At 43.0% G+C, this 20,927-nt stretch overlaps 1 protein-coding gene across 6 annotated transcripts in view; it reads right to left on the reverse strand.

The window, feature by feature from the left end:
- Nucleotides 1–20,927, reverse strand: part of pkp4 (plakophilin 4) — a 231,376-nt gene that overhangs the window by 53,465 nt on the left and 156,984 nt on the right. For all 6 annotated transcript variants that reach the window (XM_060827224.1, XM_060827225.1, XM_060827226.1 and 3 more), the window contains one exon: nt 17,918–18,050. In XM_060827224.1, the coding sequence (XP_060683207.1) occupies nt 17,918–18,050 (133 nt within the window). The remainder of the gene's footprint in view (nt 1–17,917; nt 18,051–20,927) is intronic.

Here is a 20,927-nt window from a genome sequence, read left to right on the forward strand (position 1 = left end):
TCTTCAAGAAAGGAAATAGGGAAATCCCTGGCAATTCCAGACCAGTAAGTCTCACGTCTGTCATCTGCAAGGTGTTAGAAAGGATTCTGAGGGATAGGATTTATGACCATCTGGAAGAGCATGGCTTGATTAAATGCAATCAACACAGCATTGAGAGGGGCAGGCCATGCCTCACAAACCTGATGGAGTTCTTTGAGGATGTGACTAGAAAAGTTGATGAGGGTCGAGCTGCGGATGTGGTGTATATGGACTTCAGCAAGGCATTTGATAAGGTTCCCCATGGTAGGCTCATTCAGAAGGTCAGGAGGAATGGGATACAGGGGAACTTAGCTGTCTGGATACAGAATTGGCTGGCCAACAGAAGACAGCAAGTGGTAGTAGATGGAAAATATTCTGCCTGGAAGTCAGTGGTGAGCGGTGTTCCACAAGGCTCTGTCCTTGGGACTCTACGGTTTGTAATTTTTATTAATGACTTGGATGAGGGGATTGAAGGATGGGTCAGCAAGCTTGCAGATGACACAATGGTTGGAGGTGTCGTTGACAGTATAGAGGGCTGTTGTAGGCTCCAGCGGGACATTGACAGGATGCAGAGATGGGCTGAGAGGTGGCAGATGGAGTTCAACCTGAATAAATGTGAGGTGATGCACTTTGGAAGGTCGAATTTGAAAGCTGAGTACAGGATTAAGGATAGGATTCTTGGCAGCGTGGAGGAACAGAGGGATCTTGGTGTGCATGTACATAGATCCTTTAAAATGACCATCCAAGTGGACAGGGCTGTTAAGAAAGCATATGGTGTTTTGGCTTTCATTAACAGGGGGATTGAGTTTAAGAGCCATGAGATCTTGTTGCAGCTCTATAAAACTTTGGTTAGACTGCACTTGGAATACTGCGTCCAGTTCTGGTTGCCCTATTATAGAAAAGATGTGGATGCTTTGGAGAGGGTTCAGAGGAGGTTTACCAGGATGCTGCCTGGACTAGAGGGCTTATCTTATGAAGAGAGGTTGACTGAGTTCAGATGTTTTTCACTGGAGAAAAGGAGGAGGAGAGGGGACCTAATTGAGGTATACAAGATAATGAGAGGCATAGATAGAGTCGATAGCCAGAGACTATTTCCCAGGGCGGAAATAGCTAACACAAGGGGTCATAGTTTTAAGCTGGTTGGAGGAAAGTATAGAGGGGATGTCAGAGGCGGGTTCTTTACACAGAGTTGAGAGAGCATGGAATGCGTTGCCAGCAGCAGTGTGGAAGCAAGGTCATTAGGGACATTTAAGAGACTGCTAGATATGCACATGGTCACAGAAATTTGAGGGTGCATACAGGAAGGTCAATGGTCGGCACAACATTGTGGGCTGAAGGGCCTGTTCTGTGCTGCACTGTTCTATGTTCTAAGATTGAGATTGCCTCTGCTCCTTCCTTGACTTCTGCTAAGGCCAATGGGTCAAATATTCTCTAAAGCTCACTCCACTCTACTCTGAACTTGTATCTTTTTTCTTATTTATTTCCTATTCCCCAGTGAACTCTCTCTGAGCTCAAGTTGGTCACGAGACCGATTGTTTGTTCCCTTCACCAAACTCCCATTAAACCACCAACCATCAAGGATCCCTTCATGAATAAATTTATGAATTAGCTTTATTGTCACATGTACTCAAATGAGTACAGTGAAAAGTTTATAAGTTGCCACTTACAGCACCATCTTAGGGACAAGGGTATCTAGGTACAGCTTCTTTGTTACAAAATTAGTTACAGCATAACAATGTCACCAACACATGGTGCCATCTTAGGTACAAAGTACATGGGTATAATCCCTGGTTACAGCATAGAAGAATGAAGAGAAAGGTCACATTACAGCTATATATCGTATAACCAAAGGACAGAAAAACAAGAAGCAAAGTTAAAAAGACAAATATCACAATCTCTCTCCAAGGGCTTTCTGCAGCAGATCAGTGCATTTGACTTCCAAATGGTCTGACCACTGGCTGCCATCATGCTTCCACACCAGTCCGCTGGCTGTCCCACCCTGCTCTGGACTGCCGATCAGTGACCCAGTTTTAGAGGCCGGCAGTCAGAGGCTGGGACCAGATATCTGAGGCCAAAAGTCCGAGAAGGCAGACAAGAAGAGAACCACAGAAGGGAGGAAAAGAGGGACAATGAAGGAGATGTGATTCAGCGCTTTTGGGGTACCTTGGTAGTGTCCTTACCTCTGGACCAGCAGACTCCGGTTCATGTCCCACCTGCTCCAGAGGTGTGTAAGAACATCTCTGTAGTAGGCCTAGTTACAAAATATCTATAACACAAAAAATAATTCAAGGAGATGACTCTCATGCCCCTGCAACTGAGTAACTGTCTGCCCATTTCAAGATCAGCTTGCAATTAACCACATTGCAATGGGTCACAGGTAGGTGCGATCAGATGACTAGGTGTTAAGGCTGCCCATGAGCACAAAATAGCTGACAATTGCCAAAACAAGCTCTGCAGAATATTGCTGACAATAGTTACAGCGTATGAGAAAATATTTGCTTAATGTAGCCTCAGCAAGTCGGCAATAGCAGCTCTGTAAGGATCAAGGTTACTGGCTGAGATAGAATGTGCAAATGCAATTTCTTACTTAGATAAGAACATTTTCCACAAAGTAGTTCTTCTTTTGAATTATTTAATCAACCTGTTACAATATTAAGAGTAGGTTTCAGTTACAATTCTTCAGGTAATCATAGATATAGATTCCATTGTAGCTATAGATCCACATATATACAAAAAAAATCATTAAAAAGATAATATTCAGGCAGTAGAAGTGATCCCCTCCTTATTTTTAAAGTCAGTAAAAACATCACGACCAGGACTGGACCACCAGTCTGTCCATCTATAAGACGTAGCAGAGAGCCAATCACAGGGATAATGTGGTGCTGCTGACAAATAATATCAAAAGGGGGCGTATACAGTTTTAACTGTACATAATCTAAAGGTTGTGCGCAGCTTACTGCAAAGAAAATCTGTAGCTGTCACAAAGCTGTATCAAAATAAAGTTGTTCCTGAATCTACCACTGGATTCAGACTCTAATTGGAAAATATGAGATCGAACAACTTGGTGCTGCTAGCAGGGTCACTGGACCAAATCTCAGACAACAGACCCACGCCAACCGCTGGGGGTATTTTCTTCTCCTTTTAAACGTTCATTATCTAAGTTTGGTCCATCCTCCACAAAATTACAAAATTCTCCAAATGGTATGCAGCTCCAGGTCCCTTAACAGATGTCTAACTTGGCAGAGAAAATAATATCTCTGGCCCTCTGACTATATGGCTAGCCTATAAATCGAGATCCATTGAAACTGATAATCATAAGAAATAATGACAGGGTAAACGAGACAAGAACTTCCCACAACAACAAAGGGTGGACAAGCCCCAGCTGATACATCAGATGATGAAATTTTACAGAATTTGAAGGAATATATACAAAATAACAAATCAACCCACCTAAAATATCTGTGGAAATCAAGCAAAAGTACAATACCTTCATGGGACAATGGTCTTGAGATGATATTAAAAAGGATCTGAGGAAGGATCACATGCATGAAAGAATGAATAAGGTGGTCCCTCATTCTAATGGGACAGATCTGACAATGGATGGAGATAACACAGAAGTCAAGTCATGACAGAGAAAAAACAGAGTTAAAAAGCCAATAATAGATGTCTGAGAGAAATTGAAATGCACCAAAAGGAGCATGGAAGAATGGGAAGAAACATCCTGACAAAAGAATCCACATCTCCAACCAAGCTCTCCTAATCCTACTATCCTGGAGCTCGTTAGAAGACTGCCCTACACCTTGCTAAGGCAATTGGAAAGCAAAATATAAAATGAGAGCCTAATCTTCCACTGACTCCAGCAACGACGAGAGGCCTGTTTAGCCCCCTGATGGACCAAGCAATGCAAAACCCTGTCCCAGCAAAAAACTGAAGGAGCGGGGAGGATCAAATACAAATAAGATTGGGCCGACTGATACAGGACTCAACACTGCTTTTGAATTATTTAATCAACCTGTTACAATATTAAGAGTAGATTTCAGTTACAATTCTTCAGATGGTCATAGATATAGATCCCATTGTAGCTACAGATCCACACATATTAAAAAAAAAATTAAAAAGATAATATTCAGGCAGTAGAAGTGATCCCCTCCTTATTTTGGATGGTGGACAAATGGTCCAAAGAACTACACCTGCCACCAAAAAGGGAGGCCTAAAGGCTGAAAGGCTGAAGGGGGATCTACAGTCTGCAACCATTGAACAGATACTAAATCTTATGATCCTGGTCAGCGCATGCTGACAGCTTGTTAGAAAGGTCAGGGGTGCCTTAAGAGAAGATGGACACAGATTAGAAGAGGGAAGGGAGGCCACCTGAAAGTGGATTGGAGTTTAGTCCAGTCAAGACCAACTAGGAAACGATAAAGGCCTGCCAACAGAAAGGTACTTAGGATGTGTTAGAATACAAGGAGTGATTTAAGACAGCCTGACTGGAAGATTCGGGATTGAATAACAGGGCCAGTCAGGATGTAGACCAGAACTGTTTAGGCTGTTTTTGTGGTGGGACTAAAGCCAACTGTAAAGCTTGGATGAATCTGGAAATCCATTGCCTACTGAAGGACAGATGTGCAGCATTCAAGTTGGATGACCCAGGTCAATACAGGAAATCCAGATAATGACCTCCGCAAAGCCATCAGAGATGCCAAGGGGCAGTACTGGACCAGGTTAGAGACCCACACCTACCAGATACCCAACACCTACGGCAAGGCCTAAAACAATATTACGGAATACAAAATGAAGCAGAGCAAGACAGCGGACAAAGGCACATCCATCCTTGATGCGCTCAATGCTTTCTATGCCCATTTTGAGCAGAATGCCAACGGAGTGATGCCTACCCTGACAGTTCCAGACACACCTGTTCCCTCACTCACTACTGAAGACATCAGATCAGCTTTCCTGGGAGTCAACGCAAGGAAAGCGACAGGCCCAGATGGTGTACCTGGCCAAGTGCTCGGTTCCCTTGGGGACCAACTGGAGAAGATATTCATCAACATCTTCAACCTCTCCCTACTACAAGCCATAGTCCCCACCTGCTTTAAAGCAGGCTGCCAACCCCGTACCTAACAAAGCACATGCCATATGCCTTAAATGAGTTCCACACAGGGGCTCTGACCTCACTAATCATGAAGTGCTTCGAGAGGCCGGTCATGGCCCACTTTAACTCTAGTGTCCAGCTGGCCTTGATCCCATACAATCTGCCTTTAAATTCACTTGGTCTATTTTGGACACCTCCCTCCTTTTTCTTGGCCTCTCAGTTTCCATCTCCAGCAACAGTTTATGAACTAGCATTCACTACAAATCCAAAGACTTGCATAAATACCTGGACTACACCTTCTCCGATCCTGTATCCTGCAAAAACTCCATTCTGTTTTCCCAATTCCTCAGCGTCTGTCACATCTGCTCTGATGAGATGATGTGCCTCTCCCAAGCTTCCCAGATGGCCACTTAATTTAAAGATGCTTTTCCCCTTTCTGGTATCCAGATAGCCCTCCACTGCACCTCCTCCAGTCCCTGCTCCACTGCTCTAAACTTCCTCCCCTCCGAATACAAAGACAGGGCTCCCCTTTGTCCTCACTTTCCACCCCATTAATCCAAACATCTAACATATAATCTTCAAACACGTCTTCTAACTCCAACCAGTACCCACCACCAAGAATGTCTTCCCCTCCCAGCCCTCGTTGTGATCTTGGGGACAGCCCATATCACAGTACAGAAGATGATGGACATACTTGAATGCATGAAGGTGGATAAATCTCCTGGTCTTGACCAGATATATCCAAGAACCTTGCAAAAGGATAGAGAAGAAATTGCGGGGGCCCTGGCGGGTATTTTTGCATCATCGTTAGTCATGGATGAGGTCCCAGATGACTGGAGGGTAGTGAACATTGTGCCCTTATTCAAGGAGGGCTGCGAAGAAAAACCTGGGAACAATAGACTCGTAAGCCTAACAACCTGTGGAAGGTAAGTTACATGTAAAGATTCTGGTTTGATGAGGAGTAGTAAGCACAGCTTTGTTCATGGGCAATCATACCTCACAAATTTGTTGGAGTTCTTTGATGAAGTGACTGGGAAGATGGATGAGGCATGGCGGTAGACTTAGTCTACATGAATTTCAGTAAGGCCTTCAATAAGTTTCCGCATGGAAAGCTGCTCTGGAATGTTAGATAATATGGAATCCAGGGACAGCTGGCAAATTGGATACACCATTGGCTTGATGGTAGGAAGCAGAGGGTAATTGTGGAAGGATGCTTATCAGACTATCACCAATGGCATGCCTCAGGGGCTGGTGCTGGGCCATTGCTGTTTGTTATCCATATTAATCATATGTATGAAAATATACAAGGCATAATTAGTAAGTTTGTAGATGACACTAAAATAGGTGGTATTGTGGACAATGAGGAATGTTATCAGAAATTGCAGCAAGGCATTGATCAGCTGGGGTAGTGGGCTGAGAAATGGCAAATGGAGTTTAATATTGGTAAGTGTGAGGTCTTGCAATTTGGAAAGCCAAATCAAGGTAGGAGTTTCATGGTGAATGGTAAGGCATAAAGAAGTGTAATAGAACAGCGGGATCTTGGAGTTCATGTGCATGATTCAATGAAAGTGGAGCCAGAGTCATAAAGATGTACAGCATGGAAACAGACCGTTCTTCGGTCCAACTCGTTCATGCCGACCAGATATCCCAACCTAATCTGGTCACATCTGCCAGCACTTGGCCCATACCCCTCTAAACTCTTCCAATTCATATACCCATCCAGATGCCTTTTAAATGTTGCAATTGTACCAGCCTCCACCACTTCCTCTGGCACCTCATTCCATACACGCACTACCTTCTGCATGAAAAAGTTGTCCCTTAGGTCCTTTTTATATGTTTCTCCTCCAATCCTGAACCTAAGCCCTCTAGTTCTAGAATCTCCAACCCCAGGGAAAAGACTTTTTCTATTTACCCAATTCATGCCCCTTATGATTTAATAAAACTTTATAAGTCAACCCTCAGCCTCCGACACTCCAGAGAAAATAGCCCCAGCGTATTCAGCCTCTCCCTAGAGTTCAAATCTTTCAACCATGGCAACATCCTTGTAAATCTTTTCTGAACCCTTTCAAGTTTCACAACATCCCTCGAAAGGAAGACCAGAACTGCATGCAATATTCCAACAGTGGCCTAACCAATGTCCTGTACTGCTGCAACATGATCTCCCAACTCCTGTACTCAATATTTTGACCAATAAAGGAAAGCATACCAAACGCCTTCTTCACTATCCTATCTACTTGCGACTCCACTTTCAAGGAGCCACGAACCTGCATTCCAAAGTCTCTTTTATCAGCAACACTCCCTAGGACCTTACCATTAAGTGTATAAGTCCTGTTAAGATTTGCTTTCCCAAAATGCAACACCTCACATTTATCTAAATTAAACTCCATCTGCCATTCCTGAGTCCATTGGCCTCTGATCAAGATCCCGTTGTAATCTGAGGTAATCTTCTTCACTGTCTATTACAACTCCAATTTTGGTGTCAAACTTATTAACGATTTCTCCCATGTTCACAGCCAAATCATTTCTGTGAAAAGAAAAAAACTAGTGGACCCAACCCAGCACCAATGCTTGTGGTAATCCACTAGTCCCAGGCCTCTAGTCTGAAAAACTACCTTCCGCCATCACCCTCTGTCTTCTACCTTTGAGCCAGTTCTGTATCAAAAGGGCTAGTTCTCTCAGTATTCGATGAGATCTAACTTTACTAACCAGTCTCCCATGGAGAAACTTGTCGGATGCCTGACTGAAGTCCATATAGATCATGTCCACCGCTCTGCCCTTATCAATGCTCCTTGTTACTTCTTCAAAGAACTCAATCAAGTTTGTGAGACATGATTTCCCATGCACAAAGCCATGGTGACTATCCCTATCAGTCCTTGCCTTTCCAAATATGTAGAAATCCTGTCCCTGAGTATTCCCTCCAATAACTTGCCCACCACAGATGTCAGGCTCACCTGTCTATAGTGCCCTGGCTTGTCCTCACCATCTTTCTTAAACAGTGGCACCATATTAGTTAACCTCCAGTCTTCCGGCACCTCACCTGTGACTATCGATGATACAAATATCTCAGCAATCACTTTTCTAGCTTCCCTCAGAGCTCTAGGATACACCTGATCAGGTCCTGGGGATTTATCCACTTTTATGCATTTCAAGACGTCTAGCACCTCCCCCTCTGTAATACAGACATTTTTCAAGATGTCACCACCTATTTCCCTACATTGTACATCTTCCATGTCCTTCTCCACAGTAAACACTAATGCAAAATACTTGTCTAGTATCTTCCCCCCGCTCCAGCGGCTCCACACAAAGGCTGCCTCGCTGATCTTTCAGGAGCCCTATTCTCTACCTAGTTATCTTTTTGTCCTTCATGTTTATAAAAACCCTTTGGATTCTCCTTAATTCTATTTATCCAAAGCTATCTCATGACCCATTTATGCCCTCCTGATTTCTGTCTTAAGGATTACTCTTCTGAGGATTCACTTGATCTCTTTGGTCTATATCAGACATATGCTTCCTTCTTTTGCTTAACCAAATCCTTAATTTCTCTAATCATCCATCATTCCCTACGCCTACCAGCCTTTCCTTTCACCCTAACAAGAATATACTGTCTCTGGACTCTCGTTATCTCATTTCCCACTTTCCACCTGTCCCTTTACCTGCGAACATCTGCCCCCAATCAGCTTTTTAAAGTTATTGCCGAATATTATCAAAATTAGCCTTTCCCCAATTTGAACTTCAACTTTTAGATCCAGTCTATGCTTTTCCATCACTATTTTAAAACCAGTAGAATTATGGTAGCTGGCCCCAAAGTGCTCCCTCCCTGATACCTCAGTCACCTGCCATCTTATTTAGAACATAGAAAATAGAATATAGAAAAGTACAGCACAGAACAGGCCTTTTGGCCCTCGATGTGCCTAATGTAAAATAAAATAACTTAACCTACGCACCCCTCACTTCACTGCTGTCCTGTGCGTGTTTCTACTTACTCTGATTCCACCAACACCTCTGGCAACACATTCCATACATTCACAACTCTTTGCATAAAGAACCTTCCTCTGAAATCCCCTCGATACCTTTCTCCTAGTATCTCAAATGTATGACCCCTCGTGCCAGTCAATTCTGCCCAGGGGAAAAGTCTCTGGCTATTGACTCTATCCAGGTCTCTCATTACCTTGTATACTCGATCAGGTCAACTCTCTTCCTCCTTCTCTCCAGAGAGAAAAAATTGAGTTCAGTCAACCTATCTTCGTAAGACAAGCTTTCCAGTCCAGGCAGCATTCTGCTAAACCTTCTTTGCACCCTCTCCAAAGCCTTTCCTATAGCAAGGCGACCAGAACTGCATAGAATATTCCTGTGTGGTCTCACCAGGGACTTGGAGAGCTGTAGCAAATCCTCACAGCTCTTAAACTCGATCCCCTTGTTAATGAAAGCCAAAATATCATTTGCTTTCTTAACAACCCTATCCACTTGGGTGGCAACTTTCAGGGATCTATGTACTTGAATCCATACTGCCAAGAATCCTGTCTTTAATCCTATAGGATTAAATTTCCTCTGTTCCTCTGTTCTTGTCATCCAAGGCTCCTTAATTTTACCCCCTCTTACCTGTCTCAGTGGAACAAATTCGTGCATCATTTGCAACAACCGCTCCTTAAACAGTCTCCACATGTCTGCTGTTCTCTTTCTGTGGAACAATTGCTCCCAGTCTGTATTTCCCAACTCCTATCTGATAGCGTCATAATTTCCTTTTGCCCAATTAAATATCTTCCCTTGGTGACTGCTCCTTTTCTTCTCCAAGGTTATGGTAAATGTGAGATCTGACACCTGTCCTGGCTCATTACTGAGCACCAAATCCAAAATGGCCTCTCTCCTTGTTGGCCTGTCTACATACTGAGTAAGAAACCCTCCTGAACACACCTGACAAAAACGGCTCCATCCAACGCAACTGCACTAAGGAGGTTCCAGTCGATATTGGGAAAGTCGAAGTCACCCATAACAACCATAGAAAAATACAGCGCAGTACAGGCCCTTTGGCCCTCGAAGTTGCGCCGATCCAAACCTACCTAACCTACACTAGCTCACTATCCTCCATATGCCTATCCAATGCCCGTTTAAATGCCCATAAAGAGGGAGAGTCCACCACTGCTACTGGCAGGGCATTCCATGAACTCACGACTCGCTGAGTAAAGAATCTATCCCTAACAGCTGTCCAATACCTACCACCCCTTAATTTAAAGCTATGCCCCCTCGCAATAGCTGACTCCATACGTGGAAAAAGGTTCTCATGGGCAACCCTATCTAAACCCCTAATCATCTTGTACACCTCTATCAAGTCACCCTTAAACCTTCTCTTCTCAAATGAAAACAGCCCCAAGTGCCTCAGCCTTTCCTCATACGATCTTCCTACCATACCAGGCAACTTCCTGGTAAACCTCCTCTGCACCCGTTCCACTGCCTCCACATCCTTCCTATAGTATGGCGACCAAAACTGCACACAATACTCCAGATGTGGCCGCACCAGAGTCTTATACAACTGCAACATGACCTCAGGACTCCGGAACTCAATTCCTCTACCAATAAAAGCTAGTACGCCATATGCCTTCTTCACAGCACTATTTATCAGGGTGGCAACTTTCAGACAGCTGTGTACATGGACACCAAGATCTCTCTACTCATCCACACTACCAAGTATCCGACCATTAGCCCAGTACCCCATCTTCTTGTTACTCTTACCAAAGTGAATCACTTCACAATTACCTACATTGAACTCCATTTGTCACCTTTCTGCCCAGCTCTGCAGCTTATCTATATCCCGCTGTAACCTGCCACATCCTTCCTCACTGTCAACAACTCCACCGACTTTCGTATCATCCGCAAACTTGCTCACCCAACCTTCTAGCCCCTCCTCCAAGTCATTTATAAAAATGACAAACAGCAATGGTTCCAAACAGATCCTTGCGGAATACCACTAGTAACTGCACTCCAAGTTGAACCTTTACGATCAACTACTACCCTCTGTCTTCTTCCAACCAGCCAATTCCAAATCCAAACCTCCAACGCACCCTCAATGCCTGCATTTTGGGAAAGCAAATCTTAGCAGGACTTATACACTTAATGGTAAAGTCCTAGGGAGTGTTGCTGAACAAAGAGACCTTGGAGTGCAGGTTCATAGCTCCCTTGAAAGTGGAGTCGCAGGTAGATAGGATAGTGAAGGGGGCATTTGGTATGGTGTCTTTTATTGGTCAGAGTATTGAGTACGGGAGTTGGGAGGTCATGTTGCGGCTGTAGAGGACATTGGTTAGGCCACTATTGGAGTATTGCGTGCAATTCTGGTCTCCTCCCTATCGGAAAGATGTTGTGAAACTTGAAAGGGTTCAGAAAAGATTTACAAGGATGTTGCCAGGATTGGAGGATTTGAGCTATAGGGAGAGGCTGAACAGGCTGGGGCTGTTTTCCCTGGAGCGCTGGAGGCTGAGGGGTGATCTTATACAAAATTAGAAGGGCATGGATAGATAAATAGGCAAAGTCTTTTCCCTGGAGTCGGGGGAGTCCAGAACTAGAGGGCATAGGTTTAGGGTGAGAAGGGAAAGATATAAAAGAGACCTACGGGGCAACCTTTTCACCCAGTGGGTGGTACATGTATGGAATGAGCTGCCAGAGGAAGTGGTAGAGGCTGGTACAATTGCAACATTTAAGAGGTATTTGGATGGGTCTGTGAATAGGAAGGGTTTGGAGGGATATGGGCTGGATGCTGGTAGGTGGGACTAGATTGGTTGGGATATCTGGCCGGCATGGACAGGTTGGGCCGAAGGGTCTGTTTCCATACTGTACATCTCTGACTCTGTGACTTTAATCCTCTGTAGTCACTTTTCAGATCCTTAGTCCCTTTCCTGGCTATATCATTGGTGCCAATATGTACCATGATTTCTGACTGCTCACCTTCCCCCTTCAGAATCCTGTAAACCCGATCAGCGACATCCCGGACCCTGGCACCGGGGAGGCAACATATCTTTCAGGACTCCCATTCCTGACCACAAAATTTCCTGTCAATCCATCTAACTATTGAGTCCCCTAACACTTGCACTTTTCTATTCTCCCCCTTTCCCTTTTGAGCCACAGTGCCAGAGACCTGACAACTCTGGCTTCCCCCTGGTCGGCAGTCCCCAGCAGCAGTGTCCAAAATGGTATACTTTTTGCTGAGGGAAATGGCCACGGGGATCCCTGCCCTATCTGTTGGTTCCCTTTCCTCCCCCTGACTGTAACCCAGCTGTTCGTATCCTGTGTCTGGGAGTGACCACCTCCCTGTACATCCTCTCAATTTCTCCCTCAGCCTCCCGAATGATCTGTAGTTCACTTAGCTCCATTTCCCTAACTCGGTTTTCGAGGAGCTGGAGTTGGGTGCACTTCCCGTAGATGCAGTTGGCAGAGACATGCGTAGTGCCACATTCTGCAGGAGGAACATGCAACTGCCCTAACATCTATACCCCGCTACTCTGAAAGCCCGCACTGGACTAAACAAAGGAAGAGAAGAAAAGAAAACTTCCCAAGAGTAGGTAAAGTTTTGCAACTTCTCTTGTAGGTACATCCACATACGGATTCAGAAAATATTCTTGTACACACTTTAATTCCTCTGTATCTAAACCCTTAACACTATGGCAGTCCCAATTCACGTTTGTAAGTTAAAATCCCCTACCATAATCACCCTATTTTTCATCGGGATAACTGAAATCTCCTTACAAATTTGTTTCTCAAGTTCCTGCCAACTATTAGGGGTATTTCTGGGAATATCCTCCCTCAGTACAGCTGTAATGCTATCCCTAATCAAAAAGCCACACCCCCTCCTCTTTTGCCTCCCTTTCTATCCTTCCTGTAGCATTTGTATCCTGGAACATTAAGCTGCCAGTCTTGTCCATCCCTGAGTTTCTGTGATTGCTGTGATATCCCAGTCCCAGGTTCCGAACCATGCCCTGAGTTCATCTGCATTCCCTGTTAGGCTTCTTGCATTGAAACAAATGCAGTTAAATTTATCAGTCCTACCTTGTTCTCTACTTTGTCTCCGCCTGCCCTGACTGTTTGACTTGTTTTCTCAAGTGTACCAGTCTCAGATTGATCCCGTTCCTCACCATTTCCCTCGGTCCCACCCCCGCCCACCTCACTAGTTTAAATCCTCCCGAGCAGCTCTAGCACATCTTCCTGCCAGTATATTAGTTCCCTTCCAATTCAGGGACAATCCATCCTTCTCGTACAGGTCACTTCGACCCCAGAAGAGATTCGAATGATCCAAAGATGCGAATCCTTCTCCCATGCACCAACTGCTCAGCTGCGCATTCATCTGTTGTATCCTCCTATTTCTACCCTCACTAGCTCGTAGCAGCGGGAGTAATCCAGATATCACTACCCTTGAGGACCAACTTTTTGAAATTCCTACATAACTTTCTATTGTCTCCCTTCAGAATCTCATCCTTTACCCTTATGTCATTGGTTCCAATGTGTAAAATGACCCCCTGCTGGACCCTTTTCCCTTTGAGGACATTGTGCACTCCCTCTCAGACATCCTTGATCCTGGCACCAGAGAGGCAACACACCATTCTCATTTTTCGCTGCTGGCCGCAGAAACATCTGTCTGTGCCTCAGCCTAGAGAGTCCCCTAACATAAGTCAAGTACTTTAAACCTGATGTACCCTTCATTACATTACAGCCTGTCTTGATACCAGAAACTTGACTGCTTATTCTACATTCCTTTGAGTCCATTACCCCCTACATTTTCCAAAACAGCACACTTGTTTGAACTGGGGATAGCCACACATGACTCCTGCCCTGCCTGCTTACCTTTTCTACTTTTCCTGAAATTAATCCATCCATCTGACTGTATCTGCAGCTTTTCTCCCTTGCTATAACTGCCATCCATCACACCCTCTTGCTCTTGTAAATTTCTCATTGCCTCTAACTGTCGCTCCAACCAATCCATTCAATCTGATAGGATTTTCAGCTAAAGACATTTATTGTAGATGTAATCCTCAGTAACACTTAAACTCTAATCTCCCACATACTACAGGAAGAGCATATCACTCTATTCAAGGCCATTTTTGATCCTTTACGATCTACACCTATAAAATAGCATTGTCGTATTGCTCTAAAAAACACTGCTCCAGGCTAACGTAATACTTATAGCTTATATTTTTTAAATTTAATCAAGAGACAGATCCCAATAAAACATATAATTCAAGAAAGAACCCACTCTACTCACTATTGTAGATTTACAGCAAAGCTACTCTTAAAATTATGCACTTCAGTTCTCTGCTGTGACCTCTCCCAAACAGGTTCCTCCAAGATCAGTTGTGAATTTTGCTGTTTGTTAAATTTTCCTTAACGTACTACGATATACAGAGATACATAAATTCCAACAGCAAAGGCAGTAACTACACAGATTCACTGAGTCACAGGTAGACACAGCAGTGAAGGAGAAACTGAGGTCTGTAGATGCTGGAGATCAAGTCAAGAGTATGTTGCAGGAAACGCACAGCAGACAGGTAGCTCTGAGGAGGAGGAGAATCGATGTTTAGGGACAGATGAAGGGCTCTGGCCCTAAACGTCGATTCTCCTGCTCCTGGAATGCTGCCTGACCTGCTGTGCTTTTCCAGCAACACACACTTGACACAGCAGTGAAGGCAGCTTTTGGCATATTGGGCTTCATCAATCAAAGTATGGAGCATAGAAGTTGCAAAGTTATGTTACAATTATACAGGAAATTGGTGAGGCCGCACTTGGAATATTGTGTTCAGTTTTGGTCACTTCCCTATAGGAAGGATGTTATTAAACGGGAAAGAGTGCAGAAGAAATTTACAAATGTTGCCAGAGACATGGATAGGGTGAATGCACTCAGAATTTTTCACAGGGTTGGGGAATCAAGGACTAGAGAGCATCAGTTTAAGGTAAGAGAGGAAAGAATAAGTGGGAATTTGAGGGGCAACTCTTTGTTTTTAAACAGAGGGTAGTATGCATATGGAATGTAACTACCAGAAGTGGCTGAGGCAGGTACATTAATAACATTTAAATGAAACTTGGACAAATACACAAATAGGAAAGGTTTAGAGAATATGGGCCAAGTGTAGGGAAATGGAGTTAGTATGAATAGATATTTTGGTCAGGTTGGACCCATTTAGACCAAAGGGCCTGTCTTCATGCTGTATGACTCTATGACTCTTTCAGAATGCCCTGGAGGTACTTAGAAACAAATGTAGCAAATCGGAGCAGAAATAGCTCATTCAGCCCTTTCAGCATGCATTGGCATTCAGTATGATCATGGCTGATCATCCAACTGAGTACATTGTTCTCATTTTCTCCCATATCCTTTAACCACATTAGTAATAAGGAATTATATCTAACTCTTTCTTGAAAACGTTCAATTTTTCAACATCAGTTGTTTTCTTCATTGAGAATTTTACAATCTCACTACTCAGGGAAGAAATCTCTCATTTTCTCAGTTCTCAATCACCTGTGTCACATTATACTGTGGCCCGTTTCTGGGCTCCCCAGTCATTCAGTGACACCTTTTAGAACGGATTTGCTCATTTTTGGCTCTTTAATATGTAAACCTCAAAGCTTGTTTTAATTCGCATTCTCAAGATAACTTCAGGTTTTCTAACAAAGATGCCACCTCAGCTTAGATAATGCATGAAAAGGTATGAAGTTAAAGTCTGTCTCTGCCCCAATCTTGAGTCAGAGTGGTTCTATTTCCAAAGTAGGATGTGTAGAATATTACATGGATTGACTGTAGGTTATGCATTTTTTGAACAAAATAGAATCTATCTACAAATATAATTCTGCAGACACAAATACACCCCATTAACTTATATGTGTGCCTGTGCAGGAGAGACAGAGTGAGTGTGTGTGTGCAATTGCATGGGAAAGAGTGCGTGTTTGTGTGTGATAGGGTATAAGTCTGTGAGAGGGTGCATGCGTGGGTGAGAGTGTTAGGCGAGTGTATGTGTGAGTGTGTGTATGAGACAGAGCTTGTATATGAGAGAGGGTCTGCACAAGTTTTATAAGTTTTATAAAACTTTAGGTCTTTATGACATTCCTGCCTTATGCTTCTTAACTTAGCATCCCAACTGATCTAACCTCTCTAGGGGGTGGAGAGGCTGGGCTCAACCATTGCCATCAGCTTTCTTTCTCTTTTTTTCTTTACTGCTGTTTTTGTTTTCTCTTAAAGCCTGGAGAATGGTGGGTAAGGGTGGCGGTTTCCGGCAGCAGCAACAATGCCATGATAATCCTGACGCAGTTCCACCCAGCCTAGGGTCTCCCGGCGAGCAAGGATCAGGACCTAGACTGAGTCTCCCGCCTAGTCTCACAGGCTGAATCAAACCTTCAGGTCTGCAGCTAGGCCCAGGCACCTGAAGAAGTAGTGGTCTTGTCCCGGTGTGAAGGTCTCATCCCAGTGTGGAGGTCTTCTTCATCTTCTGCTTTCAGGAATTCCAGCGAGATTCCGTGGGCAGTCTTAGCCACATAGCAATCTTCAGCAGATGCTTCCTGTCCAATATTCAAGGGGCCTGCTTCATCCGGTGTGGCATTCTTGTCCCAGCTGCATCTTCAGGGTATTTTATTATTCCTTATTCAGCATTCCCAGAGCACAGAAGCGTTTAACTGAATGTTGTCTTATTTTCATTTCCTTTTTATTATGTATGACTTCTGTCATTAATATTGGCATTGTGGTGGGGTGACATAACATCTTTCACTATTTTAATGTAAGAGCACACGTGACAATAAACTTTTATTATATTTATAAATCAGTTCTGCCTTCCCAGAAATCAGGCTGGTAAATCTTTATTACGCTCCCTCCAACGTTAGAACATCCTCCTTCATAAAGAGATCAAAACTGCACATAATACTTCAGGTATGCTATCACCACGCCCTGTACAGTTGCAGCAAAACATCCCTGCTTCTGTACTCAAATCCTTACACTATGAAGGCCCAACATACCATTTGCCTTCTTCACCTCGTTCTGCAGCTACATGCTTACTTTCAGTGACTGGTATACAAGGACAGCCTGGTCAGCTGTACCTCCCACTTTCCCAGTCATTCGAATAATTATTTGCCTTCCAGTTTTTGCTACCAAAGTGGATAACCTCACATTTGTCCACATTATACTTCATCTGCATGCTACCTGATAGCAGGGAGGCGACAGGCGATCCTGGTTTCACATCTGCAGTCACAGATATGTCCCTCTATTCCTCTTACATTGGGAGACATTGTGAATAGCTTTGATCAAGTCTGTTTAAGCAACGTGACACTGAAAAGTTCTAACTAAGCAGTCGATTACTCTTCTTAAAGTTTGCTCTCATGAATCTATATTCTTTCTCCCTACACCTTCTCATGATATTTTTTACATTGAAATCTAACTAAATGAAAATTGCTGGTGTGTGCCTGACATTGGAAATTAGATGGAACAGAAATTAATTTCACAGACACAGTTAAGTCTTGCCAACGTCAATGTCAGAGTGGATGAAATAATCAGTAATGTCAAACTATGTTGGGATAGAAAGGAATGCATGAGGAAGATTCTTAATTTGTACTCCATTAATACATAGCTGAAATATAACAAAAATTATCAATATAAGTAGCAATTCTAAGGCACGAAATGCTACAATGAATTACATGCACATTTCAAGATGAGTCAATTTGTACAAAAGGATTCAATATCTCTGTTAGCAGAAATATTGTAGTTTTGCAATTTGAATAAACTGTAGCGCATATTTCTGCACTACTTCAGAGCTCTCTTAAAACATGAAACAGAAATACTATACACATGCACCATACCTCTGTTTTCACTTTGTTATCACCAAAACAGAGGTGCTGCAAGTAGGCTGCTGCATTTGCTTGAACAGATGGAAACTGATGCTGGAGCATATGAATCACTTCTGGCAATTCTGGGTCACGCCAAGCAAATTCCCTGATTTAAAAATTGAAATGAGAAAATCCCAGTTAGACCACATAGGTGCAGAAGGAGGTCATTTGACCCACTGAGTCTGCTCCATCATTCAAAGAGATCATGGGTAATCTGATAATGTTTAAATCCATTTTCCTGTCTGTTCACCATAATCATTGAGTCCTTTACTGATTAATAATCTACACCATAACTGTTAACCCACAGTACAAACTGACTCACCATATCTTACAAAATCTCATTGCAAAGCATTTCCATACGTAATGTTAATAGAAATGCCTCAGGTGTAATCAAACCACCATTCCAGGAAATGCAGTTGTGCTTCTCCTTCTTCAATAGTGTATAAGAAATTTAAAAACACATTTTAGTTTCTGTTTTGCAATAAGTCCACAGTCTTTAATAATTAACTAATTCTCTGAGCCATACATCCAGATTACTTTAGTTCTTTGCATTCAAGCATCCTTATCTAATGCGAAAACTGGATAATATTAATTGGTTCTGGGGAAACAGTTTTTGTCCTGTGTCACAAGGTGGTCTTCATTTGACTCTTCATAGCATAAAAATCGGACACTGCTTAACTAAAGCTGAAATTAATTACTTCATTGATTTGTAGACGTGTGCTGAATTTCTCCGCATTCATTTTAGTGTATTTCCAACTTAAGATTTGTACTTTTCAGCAAGTTTACATACTCAATGTCTGCCTCTAAAATATACTTCTGTTTCTCTTCTAGTGATGACACTCACATGAAAGCTCAGCAACAGTTGACACCTACTTCTTAACATTTTTGGAATCAAAATTCACTGGACTTACTGCAGGGTTTCCTGGGCTTGCCTCCAAAAATTATAACATAGAAGCAGAAGTACCCCTCTGGAAATTCACGCCAATTGTTCTTCAAAATTCTAAGTGTGCTCTTACTTCAGCAGACCTGATATACCAGCACTCTGCTTTCTTATTATATCGCATGATAGTTCAATAATCTAGTGTTTTTCTGATGAGTACTTCTTGCTGCACTCGTTGGCCTCCTAGGAATGCATCAAATTTACGATTCTTTAACACTTGTTGCATTTAGGTTAAATCAGGATGACAGGTTGCATAAATTTGCTTTACATTTCTTCACTTCACCAATTTTGTTTTATTCGTTTGTGGGATGTGTGTGTTACCAGCTGACTAGCATTTTTCCCATCCCTAGTTGCACTTGAGGTGGTAATGATGAGCTATCTTCTTAAATCATTGCAGTCTATGTACTGTAAGTAGACTCACAATGCCTTTCAGGAAGGGAATTCTAGAATTTCGACCCAGCGACAATGAAGGAATGATAATATATTTCCAAGTCAGGATGGTGAGTGTTTGGAAGGGAACTTGCAGGTAATGGTGTTCCCATTTATCTGCTGCTAGTGTTCTTCTAGAGGGAAATGGCTGCAGGTTTGGAAGGTGCTGTCTAAGGACTGCTGGTGAATTTTTGCAGTGCATCATATAGAGAGCACACACTGCTGCTACTGAGCATCAGTGGCAGAGGCAGTAAATGCTTATGGATGTAGTGCTAATCAAGCAGCCTGCTGTGTCCTGGATGGTGTCAAACTTTCTGAATGTTGTTGGAGCTACATGCATCCAGTCAAGTGGGAGATTTTCTTCACAATTCTGACTTGTACTTTGTAGATGGTGAACAACAGGTTTTGGGCAGTTAAGTGGTGAGTTGCTACTTACAATTCTTCAGAAACTGAAGCAGTATGTTCAAATGCAAGATGACCTGGACAATACGCACACTTGGACTGACAAGTGGCAAGTAAAATTTGAGCCACACGAGTGCCAGGCAATGATCATCACTAATAAGAGACAATTTAATCTCCACCCCTTAACACTCAATGGCATTTCCTTCCCTATTTCTTCTACTGTCAACAACTGGAGAGTTACCATCGACGAGACCTTCACTGGGCCCATCATATAAATACAGTGACTACAAGAGCAAGTCAAAGGCTGGAAATGCTGCGGTGAGTAACCCACCTTCTGACTCTCCAAAGCCTGAAAACCATCTACAAGGCACTTAAGGAGTGATGGAATACTTCTGCCTTGCCTTGCTGAGGGCAGCTTCAAAAACACTCAAGAAGCTTGACATGATCCAGGACAAAGTCAGCTGCTTGATTGGCACCAGATTCACTCCCTCCACCACAGACACTCAGTAGTAGCAGTGTGTACTATCTATAAGATGCACCACAGAAATTCATCAATGATCCTTAGATCATTTCCAAACTCAAAACCACTTCACTCTAAAAGGGAAAGGGCAGCAGATAAATGAGAACACGACCACTTGCAAGTTCCTCCCTAATAGTATTGTGGGTCTATTTACAGCACATGGACTGCAGCGGTGCAAGGCAGCAGCTCACCCCACTTTCACCAGAGCAAATTAGTAAAATTCTGGCCAGCTAGCAATGCCCCTGTCCCAAGAGTGAATTCAAATAAAACAACCTTCAGTCATCATCTCCCATTTGACTGAACTTATGCTCTAATTTAAATTTTTTTTCAATTCCATCTCACACTGGTCTTTGCTATGCCTACATTTTGCTGATTAAAAAATGAACATCCACTTTTCCAACCCTTTCTAGATTCACTCCCTGGGCCTCTCTTTCCATTCCATTGATAACTGTTAACTGCTTCTTCTTGTGCCCGTTTAATCAAAAATGGGACCTGTTTAATGAGTGGATTAAAATAGGTCAGACGGGCTTCCTCAATTGTTTGTATCTTTTGGCACTTGCAGTGACTTGAATTAATGGGATACTAGAGAGGAATTTACTAATCAATTTTCTTGTTCACTTGTAGTTTACTACTGCTTTACTAAAGCCAGCATAAAAGAAACTTCTGTTAGCAGGGTCTCACAAAACCCCAGC

This window comes from Hemiscyllium ocellatum, chromosome 7 (genome assembly GCF_020745735.1).
Source record: "Hemiscyllium ocellatum isolate sHemOce1 chromosome 7, sHemOce1.pat.X.cur, whole genome shotgun sequence".
NCBI classification, from domain to species: Eukaryota; Metazoa; Chordata; class Chondrichthyes; order Orectolobiformes; family Hemiscylliidae; genus Hemiscyllium; species Hemiscyllium ocellatum.